Below are 19,986 nucleotides of genomic sequence, written 5' to 3' on the forward strand. Positions count from 1 at the left end.
TTGTTGACAACAAAATCTGTTGAACAAGTCATCAAACTTGTATGGTGAGAGCAAAAAAGGCATGCCACTTCCACCACTGCATACCTTTAGCTAAAAAACTTACTTGTTTCAAACACAGTTTGTAGTTTCTTTGCCTGTAAAAAAGAGTGCACAAAATGGCTACCTTATTTATTTGATTTCCTTGGGAAAGTGTCTTGACAAATCTGATGTCCCTGTCAGGGACAGGTTCTATGTCAATAGTGGATGAGTTGAAGTCTGTAATGTGAAAAGGATACTGCCGTATGCTGTCCACCACGGGTCCATACACACAGTCATTCAGGATGCACTGCAACAAAACATTAGGGGAACACAGTCAATGATATAAAGGCAACAAAATTGAGACACTGATATATTGGACACTCTTTCCAGGTGCACCAATAACCTCAAACAAATTAGAATAATGTAACATTCATACAACCTTACCAAATGTTCACTACTAGTAGTAGTATCAATTACTTAATCACTAATAGCAGTGAACAGAGCTCCAAAATGACCATCCCTGTTCTGACTGTGTAATCATTTAGACACTGACATTACATAACTATGACCTGTTGGGTCCAGACTGTGTATTTCAGTTTAAAGCTGTGCCTAATATTGTATTTCCTGTTTTAACAGAATTCTACATAATCAAAGGTTTATCTCTATCATTGGTACATCACATAGCTGACCAAGGCAAGTCTATACCTTCTCCCTCTCTCAGGTAGTGCAGCATACTGACATAACATTTCCTGTTTTAACAGAATTCTACATAATCAATGGTTTATTTCAATGATTGCTACATCACATAGCTGACCAAAGCAAGTCTACACTCCCTCCCAGGTAGTGCAGCATACTGAGATTATTACATGCATCTAACCCAGCAGGCAACACCACAACATGTCCAGTCATCACTAATATGTTTTCCCACAGGGGGAAGATCAAAGGTGCCATCATAAAGCAATCATCTTCCATTTAGAAAATGCCTTGTCAGGTTTGTGTCTCAGAACCCTACAATAAAGGTGAGAAAGGCTATGTAAATCTGTAACGTTACATACAGGTAAGGGCTGGCTATAGTTCGGTATACAGCCACTGCTTACATAACAGAACACGGGGCTTGTGACTGGTTTGTGATGAATTGTTTCCCTACCTGGCTTTACGGCGTGCTAAACTAACATCTTAGGAAGCTTACCTTACTTCGGGGGAGAATTCATAAATACTTTATCATTTCATACAGAGCAGTCCCTGTGTACTGTCACAGTGATGAAGATCTCCCCTCTATGATTCCCAACCTAGGTGAGGAAAATCCATCTGTCTTAAACCCGCACGAGGAAAATTTCCCGCCAGCTTAGCTCCTTGGCTCGACCTTCCCTATGATATTTCTTGGTCTGTCCCCTTAATTTCAGCCTGTGAGGATGAAGAGCTGGAAGCTGACAAAATAATCCACCCAGTGGCAATAAGTGCCAAGCAGGGTGACAGCATCCCTCCATCACTGTCCCCCACCATCCCCATAAAGGTCACACTAACTTAATACAGGAGCTCACACTCCATATATATGTCCCACACAGCCTCTCTACCTGTGCCGCTGGTAATTAGGACGGTCAGACCGGTGGTTGGTACAGACCTGGGTGGCCTTTTACCTGCTAAATAACCTGCTAAAGACTGTAAGTCTTATCCTCTTAGATCTCAGGAAGTCTGTTGCTTTGCAATTCCCAAAAGACCATGCTGTATGGTATATACCTATGTCTGGGTGTAACCTGGATTAGGGGTCCAAGGAGAACATTGACATTGCGGACGATTAACATTGCCTCCTGTATTCTATCCTTTTCCACCTGGTTTGAATATGAAGAAGTTTCTTGTAATTCTCACATACAAAGCTGTTATAAAAGTACAAAACGTACTTAAGTCCTCGAAATAATCACTTTCCTGGAAAAGTTTCATTCATTCATTATTTCCATTCAATCATTTACTCAATTCTACAATTCTAAAAAACAGTACAAAAAGAGAAATGACTTGAGAAAGTAAAAGAGTTTCACCAGAGGCCAGTTCAGTTTTGTGAGATGAATGCTCATCTGCTGTGTGAGGCCAGGTGAGTTTTGAGATGTTTCCTCACCTGATGTGTGAGGCCAGGTGAGTTTTGAGATGTTTCCTCACCTGATGTGTGAGGCCAGGTGAGTTTTGAGATGTTTCCTCACCTGATGTGTGAAGCCAGGTGAGTTTTGAGATGTTTTCTCACCTGATGTGTGAAGCCAGGTGAGTTTTGAGATGTTTTCTCACCTGATATGTGAGGCCAGGTGAGTTTTGAGATGTTTCCTCACTTGATATGTGAGGCCAGGTAAGTTTTGCTTACCTGTTGTACTTCGTTAGCGAGGACAGGATCTGGGATCTGACAGGGATCCTTCAGCAGCTGGTTCACGTAGGATCTCGCAGCTGGAGGAACATGGAGAAGAGACAACAAGTACAACTTTGAGTCAGAAACAAGAGCCTTGTAGGAGACATGAGAAAGAGACGGTTAATTTAGCAGCACAAGGCTGATTTGTGGATTTAACAATAGGTAAAAGACATATCTTAAATAGTAGCTAACATTTCACGTTAAGGTAACATGACAATAATGAATCAAAATCTGATTCTTTAAAATATTTGACTAGTAAACAAAAACAGACAGACATGGACAGTACTATTGGTGTTTATCACTTCATGGCCAAATATCATTAATCTATTTCTATACACTGTATTCTAATGCCAATCCTCCCTCTGATAGTTTTTTTTTCTGCTGCGTATCAAAGTAAAACCTACAACAAAAATTAGCTTCCTACAGTAAACCATATTTATAAGATATTTCCCTAGGGACATATGATCATGCCTCTCTTCGGGCCGGAGATTAACTATTCCATGGATTTTACTGTCCCTTTAAAACATATTCTCGTATTTGAGGTTATATGTAAAACAATATTGAGAATGATGGCCAATAACTCTCCCGATATAACTGATATTTCAATACGAGTTCCCCGCCACAATATTTTACGAAGTGTTTTCCAAAGCAGTTATAGAGCTAGTATAAGTGATTTATTCTATCAGCAAAACTACATTAGTTTTACTAGACAATGTAATCAAAATAGCTGTGTAACGAGGCCCAAACCCTACAAATCTCTCCGGCCGAGGTTTCCCTGTGTTGTGGTCTTCTCTGCCCAGACTAAGTGCCGAACAGAATGAATGTTGTCTACATCAGGGCAAGTAATTCCCAATAACATCCCTGCAACTTAAGTTCCTTCTTTTATTTATGACCAGTCTTTCACCGAGACTCTGATGACCGCTGCATTTCTCGGGCCCTTTTGAGGGGAACTACGGGGCATGTAACGATAGTCGGTCCATACTCAAAAAGCCCACCAAAAATTTCATAGCCGTAATGTGGGCAACAAATTGCCTCCCTCAAATCAAATCCTACAAGTACCAGAGGCTCCGGCCCATTTCCGGATGTAAAATATTGCAAAAATCATTTACATTGGGACTGGGTCATAAAGCTACCTTTGAGGTCAATTTGGCTTACATTTCATTATTGCTCAGGACGATCAAAACCATCCATCAGCCGCGGCTTTCTTAGATTGAGGCGGAGTATCAATACTGTAATCCACAGACGGCAATATACCCGGAATTACCAGGAGGAAACTGGCGGGCGGTCATCTTTCTCAATGTACCCGGCCGGGCAAATGCCTATACACGGCATCCCGACGGAAACAAAAGAGCTTAAGTGTGGACTATGCGGGGTCCTATCGAGAGTAAAAACGATATGCGTTGCAAAGTTGTAAGGCAATAAATCAATACTGATGAGGCCAGGGAGACCTGACAGAGACAATAATGTGCAATGTAGAGTAATGGGTAAATTGACAGGACCAACCCAAAATCAATACGAAATTAGCGGGGGATCCGCACCCCCCGAAACTTTATCTGTAGCTCCGGACACGAAACTGATGATCAGATATATTTCAGGCTGAATGCAACAGACGAGCCCAATTGGCCTCATATGATAAATTTTTGCCGTCGTCAGCAAATTGGGTTGGACAATTAGAAAGAGCCCGGTGTCAGACGTTCAATTTTTCCTGTCTGCAGGCGGACTGACCAGGAGGAATCTGTATACATCACTCCTCTACAATGGCCCCGCTGAGGCCGCAAGAATTCACAAGGAGGCAACACCAACAGCACACTTTCATGTAAAACCTGGTGGCTGCTTCGTTTCATACAGTTTTGTTAAAGATGATTAATCAAATTGGTGCTTAATAGGCGTCATTAGGATGACATATGACCTGCCAGGTTCCATTTGTTACCTGTGAATCACCATTTCTGTCACCTGTAATAAGCAACAGGTACGGCTGCAAAATTTGTTACATTAATTCTACCGGCTTCTTCACAAGTCAAAGATGCATCTGATTTTAATTCCTAAAAACAGAAAATAAGAGAGCATGATGGCTGTTAGAAAAACATTTAACACACGTATCTCTCACACAGGTGTGCTTCAAGAGCTCTGCCACCGTAAATTGCCATCATGCCCAGCCATCTACCGTGTGTGTACCACACATTGCTCAGCACAGCTATCATCTGATAGAAGTGTGTGCCGGCGATACATTCCTTTCACTTGACCGCCACATGGGATGGACTCCCAACTCTACTCTAACCCCAAGAAAAGGACAAGGCAAGAAGAGAGCGAGCAAACATCGATCCAATCCCCCTTCCTGATCTTTTCATATGCACTTTCCAATTTCTATGGGAACAAGTGCAGCTCAACTCCAATGGCCCCAGCACTTTCTGCAATCAGCTTGCTTGGAATCTTTGCTTTTCGGATCATTGACTCTGACCAACAAATTACCGAGATCTTAGGGAATGGGGCCTATCTGCATTAGTCCATATAATTCCAATTTACCCTAATGACTTAAGAACTGATGAGGTTGGGGCCTGCGTTCCCTGTTTGGGCGAATCCAGGGACCAGATAATGATCGCGGGCTGCCATTGTTGGGGATACCCATTAAATCACCCGCCTTAATAATGTGGGATCGCAAGGAATAGAAAGTTAATGCATGACCCTCATTACGGTCTGCGGCGATAATGATTCTCTGGCCCGTGATGAGCCGAGGGGGCCCTCCCCGCAGTTTAATCATTGTTTGTGGGCAAAAGTGTCCACTTTGGGGCCGGGATTCTCGCCAGGCTCCCCACCTCTGCGATGGTGATGATAAGCCAGACTAAGTGAAGCTAAGTGATATCTGCTCATTACCGCTAAATTCTGCGGCTAAACCGGGGAGCCAGCCTGGGCCGCCCGGCACTCGCCAAATCAGCTTGAGGGCCAAAATTGGAATACTCAGAATTTCAGGTAATTTGGCTTTCGATTTTCAGAACCTCACTGATTAGCAGAAACTCCTTGGCTGCTAAGAGCCCATCGACCCCGTGTGAGATAGCTGATTTTCAAAAGAGATAGACCTTCCTGGTTTAACCCCTGCACCAGTGCCGGGAACTCCCAACTTCAGGTTGATCATCCATCATTAGCTGATGTACTGAGTAGACAACTAAGGACATGGGAGAGAGAAAATGGTCAAACTCGGTGTCCTGTATTGTACTCTACGGAGAAAGAAGTATAGGGCAGCCGTGTTGCCAAGGTCTTACTGCTGACCTCGGCACCTACATATATGGTCAATACAGCACTATTCTGGGATATCCACCATTAGGTGAGATGGCCATTGTGCCGGGGTATAAAAGATAATGACCTGCACTCTCCACTTTAATCTGGGAGCCACAAAATTCCTTCTCCATAACAAAGGTGGCCAGCCCAAGTTTTCTGCACAAATCCGCTCTTAGGAGTGCCAATTTTGCCTGGAGGGCAGACGGGAAACTATTCTGGACAATTGAAGAGCGGGGCGGCTTGATCGTTGTTCTACCCCATTAACAGAAGGCAATGGCTTTGACCCGGGGTCTATTGAATTTCATTTACCCCCAGTATTAGTGATCGTGGTCATCTGCAGAAAGGACTTCCCTCCGAATAGAGGGGAAGAGGATTGGGACATAAATCAGCGGGGGAAGATTAAAACGGCCCCAGGAAATTGTGTGTTGGGGGCATTAAATGCAGTTCTGCATGGAGGATGACACCGTTTGATGGTGTGGGAAATGGGCAACTCGGCCGTCTGCAGTCGTTTTTTCCTACAGAGGCAGAAATTCTGGTGACATCAGGGCAGGGTGTGTTATGGGCCACATTACCACTACGGCCAGAAACTGGTCCAACTTATGTTGGTGTCATATCGGGCTCCAATATAACTCAATGTTTTAAACACTTCTTGTTCACAGATAAACTATCATAGCAACGAAAAGTACTGCAACAACTGAACAAGACTTAAAATAAAAGCTACAGAAGAACAGCACCTCCATCCACTCATTTGCTGCTGGGTCCTATTTTGTGCACTTCTTCCAGACTTAGTCACTGACACTGCAAACATTAACGGAAATTCCAGTGACTTTGTAATGATATACTGTGTTGTTGACCATGACTTAATTGTGACTTTGATAATGTATACCATGTTAAAGTAAAATACACTAAACATAAAGGACTTTTATAAAATAACATACTTTTATCTGGCATGACAATTATTGTATGATGACAAAACACATAAACAAAAAGGAAAATGTGTCAACCATGCAAGATTAAACGTATTCATCTGAGACTTATCATGATTTTAAAGGTTAGAATATAGATATTGCTAAAAGTTCCCAGATTAAAAATCCATCTGTGCAAAATATAATGTTACATGGATAATTGTTAGTTACCAAAACATAAACTTCCCACAAAGCAAAGTGATTTATTTCATGTATGCTATACAGGATCCCAAATGTCCCTGAAATGAGTGTACGCTCTCTGACAGCAACCTCAGTGAAAAATGGTGGTTTGCTAATACAAGAGAGACCCCTAGCAACATGAAGCATAACTGCACCACCGCTGCCAGCTTGACAGGGCTGTTCATCTTTAGTCTGAGATAACCTACTCTTCATTTGAAATTTCTCTTTATGACCAAAGCATGTTAAATACAGTCAACTACAAAAAAATGCCCACACTTACATATTCTCAAATGAATAAACCCTATAACCTCTGGGAAGTTGAAGAGGGGCTGAGGCCAACAGGGCCATCCAGTTTTAAATAAAGGTTTCATTCATTCATTCATGCACTCATTCATTCATATACCGTTAATGGCAAAATACAGACCTCTCCTCAGGCCTATTTCAGGGCTAGAAATTCATTTTTGGAAATGAGCGCACTGGTGCACCCACCCAACCAAAAAAATTAGGTGCACAGAAAGAATTTTGGGTCCACCATGTGAAATAAAGTTGACTGTCAGCAAAACATAATTCCAACGTTTAACGCTACTGCCTCTCTTGAGAAGTTCAATCTGTAATTCTATAGCTAACTTCAAAATTTCAAACAAGTTATATATCAAATAAAGTAGAACAAAATATCATATTGCTTTTTCTGATACTTACGTTTCAAGAAGATTCTGAATACTAGTGTGCAATAGTACCTTTACCCTATAGCGTACAAAAATATCAAGGTGCACTGGTGCACCCACAGTCAAAAATTAGGTGCTCCAATTTTGGGTTCACAAAGGTGCACATGCACCCAGTATTTCAAGCCCTGTATTTAGTTCAAATGAGGAGTGGACCAGGAATAACAATAGAAAATTAAAACAAACCCCACAAATAGACTTTGTACAGTACTTACGTGCTTCTGACTCTGCAGACTGCAGTGCTAGGTGGTGCTCTAGGATGATCTTTGCTAGCAGGGAGGGAGCCAGGTCAATCTGTAACAGTTATAGAATATGTCACATAAAGTCCTCCCGCGGCACTTGGTGGAGCCTATGGCGGCACCCATCCCCAATTTGCAGCCCTTGGGCAACACAACTTTGTTCAAGTCTCTACAGCAGGGGGCTACTCTGCTGGTAATGATTTGCGTGCTTAACTTCCATAGTATAACTTCCATACTTTTTCCCAAATGCTGAGTGCTAAGCAGAGAAAGCAGTATGTACAATTTCTTAAGTCTTTGGCATGACCGGCCGGGGATCAAAGCCATGACCATGCAAGCAAACACTCTACCCATTAGGCCATTGCACCAGCATATCTCACAATCTCGGTAAATAATATCATCAGCCTACTTCACAGAAGAAAAAAAATGGCCACTGTAACTTCAGTGCCTAGGGGTAAATCAAAAACCTAAAAGACACAGTGAAAGTACCAGTATAAGGTTATATTTGTTACAAGGCAAACATTAGCTGAAATGCCAAATAACACGTAGATTGAAAAGAATATCATTTGTATTTGTCACCATATCAAGTTAGTTCTAGTTCGTTTATTGGTGAAAATAAAATAAAAGCAGTGTCAACAACACTTAGTTGTCACTTCACCACATGAGAAATTTCCTTATACTGTTACAGGGACTTTTAATGTAGACAGATGCCAAGCCGACACGACTCTTCACATGAAACCATAGCTGTTAACTTCTTTATTCTTTTAAAAACTGCCCCTATACCCAAAAATTCCTTTCTGACTTTTTTGAAAAAAATTGCCTTTCCTCAAACTGTGGTACATGTATGTAATCCGTGTACCATCCTAGTGAATTTGCGGAGAAGTAACTACGCTGACGAGAGTTTTTTCCAATCAGTGCGGCGTGATCGCCAGCATCAGTGCCAAGAAAAATCGCTACCAGGAAGGGGCAATACCGAAGATGTATGGCTACTTCCTCTTGTGCTTTCTTTGGCAATGCATATTGATGAGTGTAACGCAAAGTTGTTCCTTTGGCCTACAATAAAATGCTGAATCTAAGGGCTCCTCATTCATCACAAAGCAAACTTGTGGCATGTAGGCACTGCCTGGGACAGCTGATAGATGTGCCATGAAAAAGTTTTGCTTGGCTTGACAATAAAGTAAATGTCTCCCAGGGATCCCCTGTCTTCCCACCAAATTGTTCCATATTTCAACTGTGGGGCAAATTTTGACAAATAGAAGCGGTGACAGGCGAGGCCATGGAAGCTGCTGAAAGTTGCTGGGCTGCCCTGCGAAATGAATGACTTGCCACTGACAACAGAATGTCAGATTCAAATGCCAGGTCAGAGCATGGCCTTGCACCATCTATCAACCTGTCACCAAGATCCACACTAACAAGCTTTAATTTCAAACAAGGAAGGTCGGCCCATAATTTTCCGAACAAGCCATTTTTCATGCACGACATCCATTACGGAAACATGCGTAATGGCGACAAAAGCAGTGAGCAATCAGCAAACATTTACATTGAAACAAATGCGCTGTATAACAATGAGCCTGCCCCTGTACATTCATGTTTATAGAGGACCACCAAATGCCACATTTGTCAAACCTGACATCATAGATCTTTTCATTTTCCTCTGGTTCTTCATCAAACTGTCAAATAACATGGTGCTGCAGTTCTCAATACACCTGATAGGTGTAGCTGGTGGGTGGACTACTAGTATGTAGATAATAACACTACATCCATCTGTGTTCTTCATTGAATGTACTGCTGATACAGTCAAACCTATACAACAATAGAGACCATCTCTACATAGAGACTACCTGGTCAATGACAATGTGACCACTTTTTGGTGGTCCCTTAGACAAGTTTTTACATATAGTGACCACCTGTCTAGTGTCTACACAACTTCTTGGGCAGTTTTGAATGTATGTAACTCCTGCTACTGACAGCTATGCTTCATTTCTGTGCAAACATCTATGATCAACACTCACATACATATCTATGGAAATATACATTTGAAACATATCTTCTTGCAGCAATCAGCAGATAAGGATGCATCTCAGCTATCTTGCAGTATACTAGTATGCCATAGGATTTGCTGCTGAAAGTACAGTCAAACCTGTACAAGCGACCACCCCCAGATAAGGCCCATCAGGCCAATGTGACCATTTTTTGGTGGTCCCTTAAACAATTTTTGCTATTAAAGTTATTATTATTGACACAAGACTTACGAATCCTGTTTATAGTGCCTACCTGCCCACACAGACCAGAGTTTATTGGTACCCTGAGTGGTTTTGTTTGGCCTTTTTGACTGTATATCATTGATACTCACCTCTTTTGCTATTCTCAAAAGGACAGTGCCCATCGTTTCTGGTGAAATTCTTTCTTGATACCTGCAATGATAATAAAGAGGTTGTGATTTGTGACTCTTAATTCTTTATTCATTACACTCTATCATCACATCCTATATCTTAAGGAAATACATATCATGACAAAACAATTTGCAGGGACAGACTTGTTTGTTTGTATTGCAAAAGTCTGTGAAGTGATGAAATTCGTGTTTCTTTCCCAAGGGCACAACAGCAGTGGGGCATGTTAGGGGATTCAGTCTCTGGGTTCTGGGCCAAACACCCTGCCATTACGCACTACTAATCTGTCTAAGGGCCCCGGGGATATCTACTAAAGTATCTCAGGGCCCCAGGCTCGGGGATAGGACGTGATGTTTAGCCCAATGTAAAGGAGCATTGCCTTGAACCTACTCCCTTTCGCCCTGCTCAACTTAAAACTTGAAATGACCACCTTTACGTAGACTTAACAGCTTCTAGCTTTGAAGTTTTGCTCATTTTGTTTTTGACCATTTACCAGGCTATCCAATAATGCTGATTATTAGTATTCCTTAATTCCCTTGGGGACAGTGTATCTTCCAATGACTAAACTAATGGGCATAAAAACATTGATGATTGGCCCTCGATGCATAAAATGGTTGGGTCTCCTGATGCTTGTGTTTTCTACATTTACACAATTAGTTTCTCCAAGTTGATGTCACATGATACAGGGATGTGTCTGTGGGTACCTAAAACCATTACCATCAACTCGAATAGTACAACTCTAGGCAAAAATGTTTGTGAATTTACTCTTACTAGGCTATGTCGCATGAACATTATTTCCTGACATAAAAACTGTTTCATGATTGTTGCAAAGAGGTTTTAACTTAAAGGATCCATGGGCATATGTGATATCACTGGGTAATAATGTATAAATGTACTGCAGACTCAACAGTGACAAACCTTTGGAAATAGTCATCAACAGCTTCTACTGAGTGATGCCTCTGGTGGGTTTTCTTCATTTTCTTCTGTATGGAGAAAGTTGCATCTAATTACTGCCTGTTTAAACAGGAAGGTTCTATAAAATACATGTGTAGCGTATATCTAAGATGTATCCAAATCAGGACTGTTTCCAGATTTATTTTTTTTGTTCTGTCCCACTAATTGTTAGGGAGCCCATGTTGTTGATTTTTGTTGTTAACCCTGTCATTTTAAGCTTAGAAAATTAATCAATTTCATGTCAAGAAGCTCAGATTTTTGGACGAACATGGTGAAGTGTTGTCTGCCTTGAGAAGCTAATTTCTGTCCCAGGACAGCCCTCTTCCACATTTCAACATTTTATTTTTAAACCATGATGTACATGTGTAATGAGAATTGATCAATCAGTTTTACATCAGCCGATCAAGCAATTAACTGAACATTGATCAGCTATCATCATTATCTATGTGCACAACTGACTCTACACAGCTATTGTTGTATTTTCCCTGGTCATTATTTCAATAGTAGTTGTCTTGAATGTGCATTTGTTATAAAGTGAAGCACAACTGAGAGTGATAGACATCGATTAGCTAAGGAACAACGTTAACTGATCAAGACCAACTACTACAGGCTCTCGTTCTTCCCTCGTACTATCAAGGAGTGGAATGAACTTGAGCCTAGTGTGGCGGAGGCGGAGTCCCTCTCCCAGTTCAAAGCCGAGCTGGGAAGGGCTTCGCTGCATTGAGCTGCCCCCGTCCTTGTATATATGTAAATATATAATTACTAACAACACTAAAAGTTACACTTGTCCAGTTTTTGCACATGTCCTTGTCTACCCCCTTTTTACCCTCTGTTTGCACCTGTTACTAACATTTGGCGCAGCAGCTAATAATCCGCCGAAAGGCGGGCTGAGCAGTACCGAAGAAGAAGAAGAAGACAGTCACAAGTGGGATTATACACCTAAGCTTAGATTTGGACTGTATGGGATTTGTAACAAATCCCATACAGTCCAAAAATTGTACTGTATGAGATAATCTACTTCATACTTTTAAATCTAATGTACATGTGTGAAATGAATCACAAATTACCCCAAAATGGGACAATAAGTTAAAATGCCCATTGTACCTGATAGTCTTGAGAATAGATGCTCATCAATGTATGTAAGGAAACCCTGCAAAGAGAAAGTTTCAAATTGAAACATTCTGTAAATGCAACAATTAACAATAAAATATATGTAAGGGTGTAATTAGATGCAACATGGCCCAAACATCTCTTCCTGGACAAAGTAGCTATTGGAATGCAAACTAGCATAATTAGTAAAGTGCAAATTATCTATTATCCTCTGCTGTATTTCATTACAACTAACCACTATAACACTGATTTTGATAGTGATAATGACATTAAATACGTCTTCTGGCAGTAATGTGTCATCATGGCATTCTTCCAGTCTGTGATTATCTTGTCAGATCGCACAAAGGATCCATGATGATGATGATAAATTTGTGGCATGCCTTTCTCGCAAAATATTTTTATCTGGGATTCGGACTCTCAAGACAACGTCACCTGTAATGTTGGGCTATCCCTGAAAACTCTTCACGCTCCCTACCCTGCAGCCGCTTCAGAATTTCCTTGTATATTGCTAGTTTCATTTTTAGCTAGATATTTTCCCTTTTTACAGAAAATATACGTCAAATCACATGAAAGGACAGACGCATGTCAATAAATGCCTTCAAAAAATGGCGGCCACCTTTATGGTAAGTACCAATATTACATAGGGGAAGTCATGGTTGTATTTATATTTTTTCCAGCAAAACGAGGAATAATAAAAAATATTAATTAGCAAAATAACATTACTTTATATATAAATAGAATAAGTTTTATAGAATATTTCAAATAATGACTTATTGGGTGTTTATAAAGCATATTATATTGGAAGTATTTCCCCTATGATAGTGGTTTTGTCTAACCGTGTTGCACGCTGGGAATTTTCCTCGACCAATGAGAGCTCACCTTGGCGCGCCTTTCAAAGATTGCGGCCATTTTGTTCAGAAAATGTGTGAATCTGGTTGTCTGAGTTCCTTTGTTTTACTCATCAGTGGGATGAGCTTGTTGATATGAGTCTCACAAATTTCTATTCTATGACGAAAAGAACGCTCTCAAGACGTCAAAAGACGCCCAAGTCACGCAGAAAACGGCCGGCGATCGATGGTAAGTTGTGTTTTTGGCGAACAAGAAAATTTATGATAGACGTCTGGCGCGCAAACCGCTTTTAAAATTATCTAGTTCAGCATGCTGGCGGCGATGCTGCGGTGTTTAAAGTGAGGATGTGAACTCGTCTTGTTGTGTATTCCAATCAAACCAGACTTTGATTTGGATTTTTACGTATCTGGCTGAAAATACGTACCCGTGACATGTAAATTCTATGGATTCCCTTAGCCGTGTTGGGTTCATGTCAGGCCGTTCAGGGGCGTTACTGCTAAAGTGCCCCCCCCTCCCCTCTACGTTATCAACCTTGTGCATACAATTATTTGTTTCCGATGTTAGCAACATCTTATCGTTTGAAATGGTCAAATGGGTTCGTGTAGTTATGTTGCTTTTACTACAACTTAGTGACGTCCATGATGGACATAATTTGGACATCATAAATTATCTACTTGAAATTTTTTTGCATACATAATGATATAGCGTGGGTGCTCTTGAATGTATAAATATGCTGAAGCAAAAAACGCCCTCCAAGAGTGGCCACAGCTAGCATACATTTTAAAGGTCAGATGACAAAATCTGTTCTTGGAAGGTGTTTATTAGCCCTCACAAATGTATAAATATGCTACAACTAGTACAAACAAAATACACCCTCCAAGAGTCGCCACAGCTAGCATACGTTTTTTGAAGGTCAGATGGACAAAATCTGTTCATGGGAGGCGTATATGATATTAGCCCTCACAAATGTATTGTATACTATGCTACTGGCAAAATACGCCCTCTAAGAGATGGAGAAAAACAGAATCTGAAATCATTATGTTGTGATTTTGTTGTGTAGGTGACAGGTCTCCCCTGTACCCCCGGTCCCCTGGCGACATGTTGGGTAGCCAGGTCATGGCGCTGTCCCAGAGTGAGTCTGAACCTGAGGTGAGATGGGACAACAACTCCCCCTCCCCACGGCGCATCATGCAGCTCAGTAAGTACAGATCTCGTTGGGTCATTTTATCAAATACAGTACCGCTGGCATGACAGGAAGCATCCGATGTTGGCGGTAGTTGTTGTTACCAATAAATGAAGCAAAATGGAGAAAGTTCCAATTCGCCAGAAACCCCCTGAGTGACATGTGTGAGTGACACTTATACGATAGAGAATTTTAGGATTGTGCTTATGGAAAAAAATCATGTAAATCATGTATTTGATGGGCATGTAAATCTTTCCATTTCTTACCTGTCATAATGTAAGAATATTGTCCTTCTTGTAAAAGATTTTTTTCTGTCCATACAGCACGACTAAAACCAAATGGACCAGGGGCAGACTTGTCTGACATTGTGAAGAGGCTGGCATGTGGGGTAAGTACAACTACATGTTAATTATAACAAGACATTGGGAAAAAGATATTTACGACAATGGAACTGGTAAATGTTGATTGCCTTTCTAACGCCATAGTTATAGAAAACACAAAATACAACTGTTCTTTTCTTTCTAGGATGATGAGATCTCACCCTCCCCACCTTTGCTGGGACTCTGGATGGACAAAACTGGACCCAGCGGTGTCCAGCGGACGATAGCCAGCCCTGTACATGTAAGACCACCTGTCAGAAAATCAAGGTCAGTGGTGCAGGTCACATTTTATAAATTCTATAGAAGTTGTCCAGGACAATACAATTATTGTGACTGCTTATCATGTATTCATTGACACAAGTCAGTGTGGTAAGTCAAATTAGTGAGGATTAAAAAAGGAAGGACACAATTGCTGTAACAATTTGTCTTTTTCCATATTTACCTGTAGTGTGAACACATTGTTCCTCATTGAGGTGTCCACTGGTCATTGTCTTTGTTATTCATATCTGGGCCAGGGTGCCAGTAAAGCTACAGTACAAGATTTCCCATTGACTTTTTAAAGAAAAGTGTTCTTTTGAATTTATTAAATTTGTTGTGGGTACTACACTGTCCCTGTCTATTGCTGACTCTGGGGTTTGAAAATGTGACTGGAGCCTGCTTATAAAACACACCAAAATCAATTAACACTAGGAACTGTACATCCTGTAACAAATGTGGGGTCGCTCTCAGCATGTTACTCTGAAGACCTGTGTTTTATCCCAGTTTCTTATTACACATACTAAACCATACTAACTCTACCCCCAGGAGGAGAGGTGTTGGAGGACTGTCAGCTGAGGCAGAGCAGGAGCTGCGCAGGCTGGCTGCAGGGTTGAACAACCCGGTCAGGAACAGATATGGTGAGAGGTGCAATCAAAACATATCTGAATGTTGTATCTTTGCTCCAGTAGAGTTGTCCATGTTAGTGACCCAAAATTGATAGTTTAAATCAAATGGTATATAGTTTGCCCTATGATGTTCTACTACAACACTACCTGTATGATATGAAATGTACATTGTATATGTAAAAAAGTTTGTTGGAATAGCGAATGTAGACTATTTGATGTTCATTAGAGTGTACCAAAGAAGTGACACTGCCATGATGCCATTACAACACTACTATGATGAATATTGTGATAACCCCATTTCTTTATGTTGTGCGTAGAAAATGGGGACAAGGAAGAGCCACCAAAGGCATCAGCGTCCTGTAGCACAGCAGATGGTGTCCCCATGACTCAGAGGATCTCCCAGTATTCCTCTCAGGGAGGAGACATCCCAGAGTCCTTCACCCTGTTTGACGAACCCACCCAGCACACAGACAGCTCCAGTCAGAGATCAGAGACCAGGCTGTCCCAGGCTTCAACACAAAAGTTATCAGAAATCATCAAGGAAGAAGAACAAAGCGATGCAAACACAGAAGACAGTTTGCTTGCGCTCTGGGAGGATGACGACCTCTTCGAAAACGACTCGTTTGTCAGAATTGCTACACAGCTTCCCACTGGCGCAGAACCGGATTTCAAGAGTCCACCTAGGTCAAGCAAGAGAAAGAGCCTGGCAACAAGTACTCCTCTGCCTACCAAACATGCCAGATATGACACCACTGGTAGAGAAGCATCAAGGGGAGCAATGGGGCAAGAAAGGAGGTCAGCAGGAAAGTGTTTGTCAAAGGAAGAAAGTAAGACTAGAAAAAGCCTTCAGTCCCCTGCATATCCAAGGGATCAAGGAGTACAACATGGTTGTATTGCAGGGATGACTCTTCTAAAAGAGAAGGCGAGGGAGGAGGATTGCAGACAGAAGAAAGAATGTAGGACTGTTTCAGGTGTGACAGAGTCCTTTGAATCTGTGGTGGGACTGAGAGACAATTGTCAAAATACAGGGCACAGAGCAATGGGACCATACAACGGACCAAATCAAGGACAGAACAGCAACAAAACAGCCATGGTTACAAGATCTAATGCACACAGATTTGGAAATGGGAAGACTATGCAAGCAAACCAAAACAAGCCTAACGTTGACTCATCTGGCAAATATAACTTCAAGCCATCACTCAGGCCTAGTGACAGAGGTTCAAAAGTTGCAGGTAAAGCACCAGGCAGAGTGAACAATAGCAGTAACTGGAGTACCACAAGTGGTAGATGTAATCTTGCAACCAATGAGAGTTTGAAAAACAATGTAGCACATTCTGTTCCCAGGCAAGTTGTGAATGTCCCTACTACAACAACAAGTTTAGTGCAAGCTGTTGTTTCAAATGACACAGAACTGTGTGACACCAGCATTCCAGATGATATCCTGCTATGCCTTGCAGAGCCGGATGACTTTTTTGACACACCAGGTACGTCCAGTAGTTCCAGTACCTTCCCAACACAACTGCTGCCGTCTCCCAAGACAGCACCAGTGGCACCGCCATCCAAAAAGCCTGGACTTCTGGCAAACAAGGGGAACACACAGAACGCCACCGCCAGTAATACGTCGTCTTATGGAACCCAGAACAACTATCGTTTTACCAAGCTACGTCCAGGGGCGACACCTCAGGCAACCTGTACCAGTACCACGGCCACAATTACACCCAGGAACAACAATACATCTAGGCCTACCTTCACAAACACCACTACCTCAGTGGCTGTTAGGGCTGTGCATACAAGTTTAAGTAAGAAACCTGCTAGTGTATCTGTAGCAACCACAGTGCCTTCAAAATCCACATCGGTGTCAACTGGAACAACATACCCAACTATAAGTAAGAGAGGTGTGAGTGTGCCTGTAGCAACCATAGTTCCATCAACATCAGTGTCAACTGGAACAACATACTCAAGTATGAGTAAGAGAGGTGTGAGTGTACCTTTGACAAACACAGCGACTTCATCAAAATCATTCAGCTCCAAGGTGCAATCTAAGCCATACATACAGACTAGAGCGGTGTCTCCTGCAGTAACAGGGCCCCTCCATGGAAGCTCTAGGCTGCCAAGAGGAAGAAGTACCAGTGAATGTGAGAAGACGGTGCGGGATGGGGGTGGGCTGAAGGAGGATTTCCCCTCAGGCGATGATGATGATCTGCTCTTGCAGGCTGTGTTGTCACAGGAGGGACTGCAAGGTAAGTCTATGTCAAAGACATTTGAAAATAGTTCACAGAAACCCAGCCTGTACATCAAAATACAATTTTAGGGGAGTGTTTATATACAGTTATATGTACATGGAAATAGAGACTCAAAACAGCCTCCAGTAATTTGTGAATTCCAGTGTAACTTAGGGACTGCCCACATTTCAGCCATCTTAAACCCAAATGGCTAAATATCACATCTGGTAGGTAAAGATAAAGTTTAAAATATGTAGCAGCCATTGATGACCCCCTGGGGATTAGCCCATTTCTGCAGAAATCTGGCTCCATTTTCCATGTCATAGAAACTGATCAGCTTTATTCTATGCATCAGGTGGAGCCAAGCCCCTTCCCCCCGTGGCGGAGGACCCTCCCACCCAGTGCTCACCTGAGGAGATCGAACGTAAGAAGCAGCAGGCCATGGAGCGGCGGAAGAAGAAGCTCCAGCTGGGAACACAGGTCCAGGCTGCGGCCCCGCCCCCCAGGAGGAACCCAGCCTCCAACAGGCTGCAGAGGAGCAAGAGCTGCAATGTGCTGACAAGCAGCAGTGGTGCCCAGAACTCAAGCAGTAATGGAAGGAGACACAATGTTCCTTCTATGTCGCAGAGAAACACAAAGAGATAGGTACAGAACATTATAAATATTTGAATGGTGGAACAGCAGGAGAAGGTTGCCAACCTGGAGGGATCATGATATGTGTCCAGTATGATGAGTCTGTATCTCAGAGAGAACACAGAGAAGTACATATGTACTCACCCAAAGCACCGTTGTGAACACAACAAGGCTATGGACTTTTGCTATGGATGACGAGAGCAGTGTGATAGGTCTGTTCCATTCTTATGTTGGAAGAATTCAGTGCACATTCTCCCCAAGTTTTTACACCTGCAATAAATTGAACTACTGATCTGCAAGAAAGGTGGCTTAACTTTTAACCCAACTACACGATCTGACAAAACATTAGTGATTAGACATACAGTATTTACCAACTGAAATGTGCAAAATGTCTATTTAGTGCAGTCTTCGGGCAGAGTGTATTATGCAATACTGTACTGTTGGCTGCTAGTCTGGTGTATGCCCCATTAGTACATGTCTGGTACAGGACTGTACCTCTGTGCAGGAATCTGAAAGTATGCCTGTTTTATATGAACAATATCCTGGTCAGGGTCTCAGGGCAGTAGCCTGAGGTCAGGCCTTGGGCAGACAAACATGACTGGATATCAGGCTAAACAGGGTCAGATCTGAGGCTATCACGACAGTATGGATACAATTATGTCCAGGCCTCAGTTTTTTTTTCTGTCTTGATATGTCAGACTTTGTGTATGACAGTGCTGGAAGATCATTGCAATTCCCGAATAGCATCTGGTCAAACTGGTACCCTATGAGGTGTTCAATTCATGAGAAAGTGGTACTCTCTTGTATAGCTACCATGTATTTTATCTATTGGCACATAAATGAATTACGTTGAGAAAGGAGTGAGAGTATGTGCCTACTGTATATTGAACTTGTAGGTAGTCAGAAAAAGGCATGGAAAAAGTTGTACTGATTTTGGTTTATTTTTGCCAATTTTCTAAAATGTATATTTTATTTTCATTGAAATTGATCAATGCTAAAACAAGTACATAGTAACTTCCTTGCAGACCAATGAATGTGTTCAAAAGAAGTGCAAACAGAGTTATGGTGTCTTCTACCAGATGCAAATGTGCTGTATATAAGTATATAACCATTACTTGCTATCTACTGCCTTATCATGATCTTGTAGGGGATAGATGCTCATTGTATAAAAGTTTTATTGTCAGCATGTAGCTTAAGTCATTGAAGTGTAAAAAATGAAGTTAGGATGAGTGATTGAAGGGAAAAACACTCCCAAGTCCCAACATCTCTGTCATGTTTTCTTGATATCATGATTCTACAATGTCAATATTGGTATGGATAGGGAAGCATATTTTCCTAATTTTGCAATATCAAGAGTATATTTTGCATTATCTTTTCATCTTGCTGTCCACTTGATGGGCTACCTTATGTATATTGAATGTAATGTTGAATACATTTCATTTCCTTATGTTGCCCTTTGCTTATGCTCTCTTACACATGTACTGAAGAGTGTCTCTACAAAATGAAATGTACAACAGTGTTGCTCTTGAAAATAGTTATGGCATTTTACATACATTGTAAGGTAAAGTCAATGCAATAAACATGATCCAAAGCATCTG

The 19,986-nt window shown here is 41.7% G+C and overlaps 2 protein-coding genes across 4 annotated transcripts in view; one reads left to right on the top strand and one right to left on the bottom strand.

Annotated features, from left to right (window-relative positions):
• LOC136433599 (CDAN1-interacting nuclease 1-like) overlaps positions 1 to 12,850 on the bottom strand; it is a 49,466-nt gene extending 36,616 nt beyond the window's left edge. For all 3 annotated transcript variants that reach the window (XM_066425964.1, XM_066425966.1, XM_066425965.1), the window contains exons 1-7: positions 12,670 to 12,850; positions 12,232 to 12,277; positions 11,092 to 11,156; positions 10,137 to 10,197; positions 7,763 to 7,841; positions 2,366 to 2,445; positions 276 to 325 (exon numbers count right to left, since the gene is read on the bottom strand). In XM_066425964.1, the coding sequence (XP_066282061.1) occupies positions 276 to 325; positions 2,366 to 2,445; positions 7,763 to 7,841; positions 10,137 to 10,197; positions 11,092 to 11,156; positions 12,232 to 12,277; positions 12,670 to 12,755 (467 nt within the window). In that variant the 5' untranslated portion in view covers positions 12,756 to 12,850. The remainder of the gene's footprint in view (positions 1 to 275; positions 326 to 2,365; positions 2,446 to 7,762; positions 7,842 to 10,136; positions 10,198 to 11,091; positions 11,157 to 12,231; positions 12,278 to 12,669) is intronic.
• Positions 12,851 to 13,119: 269 nt separating this feature from the next.
• Positions 13,120 to 19,982, top strand: LOC136433600 (uncharacterized). Its single transcript, XM_066425967.1, has 7 exons — positions 13,120 to 13,314; positions 14,147 to 14,284; positions 14,593 to 14,657; positions 14,795 to 14,916; positions 15,454 to 15,545; positions 15,851 to 17,773; positions 18,111 to 19,982. The coding sequence occupies exons 1-7, from the start codon at positions 13,221 to 13,223 to the stop codon at positions 18,398 to 18,400; spliced, it is 2,724 nt and encodes a 907-aa protein (XP_066282064.1). The 5' UTR covers positions 13,120 to 13,220; the 3' UTR covers positions 18,401 to 19,982.
• The last annotated feature ends 4 nt before the right edge of the window (positions 19,983 to 19,986 follow it).

Source organism: Branchiostoma lanceolatum, chromosome 4 (assembly GCF_035083965.1).
Source record: "Branchiostoma lanceolatum isolate klBraLanc5 chromosome 4, klBraLanc5.hap2, whole genome shotgun sequence".
Classification (NCBI taxonomy): domain Eukaryota; kingdom Metazoa; phylum Chordata; class Leptocardii; order Amphioxiformes; family Branchiostomatidae; genus Branchiostoma; species Branchiostoma lanceolatum.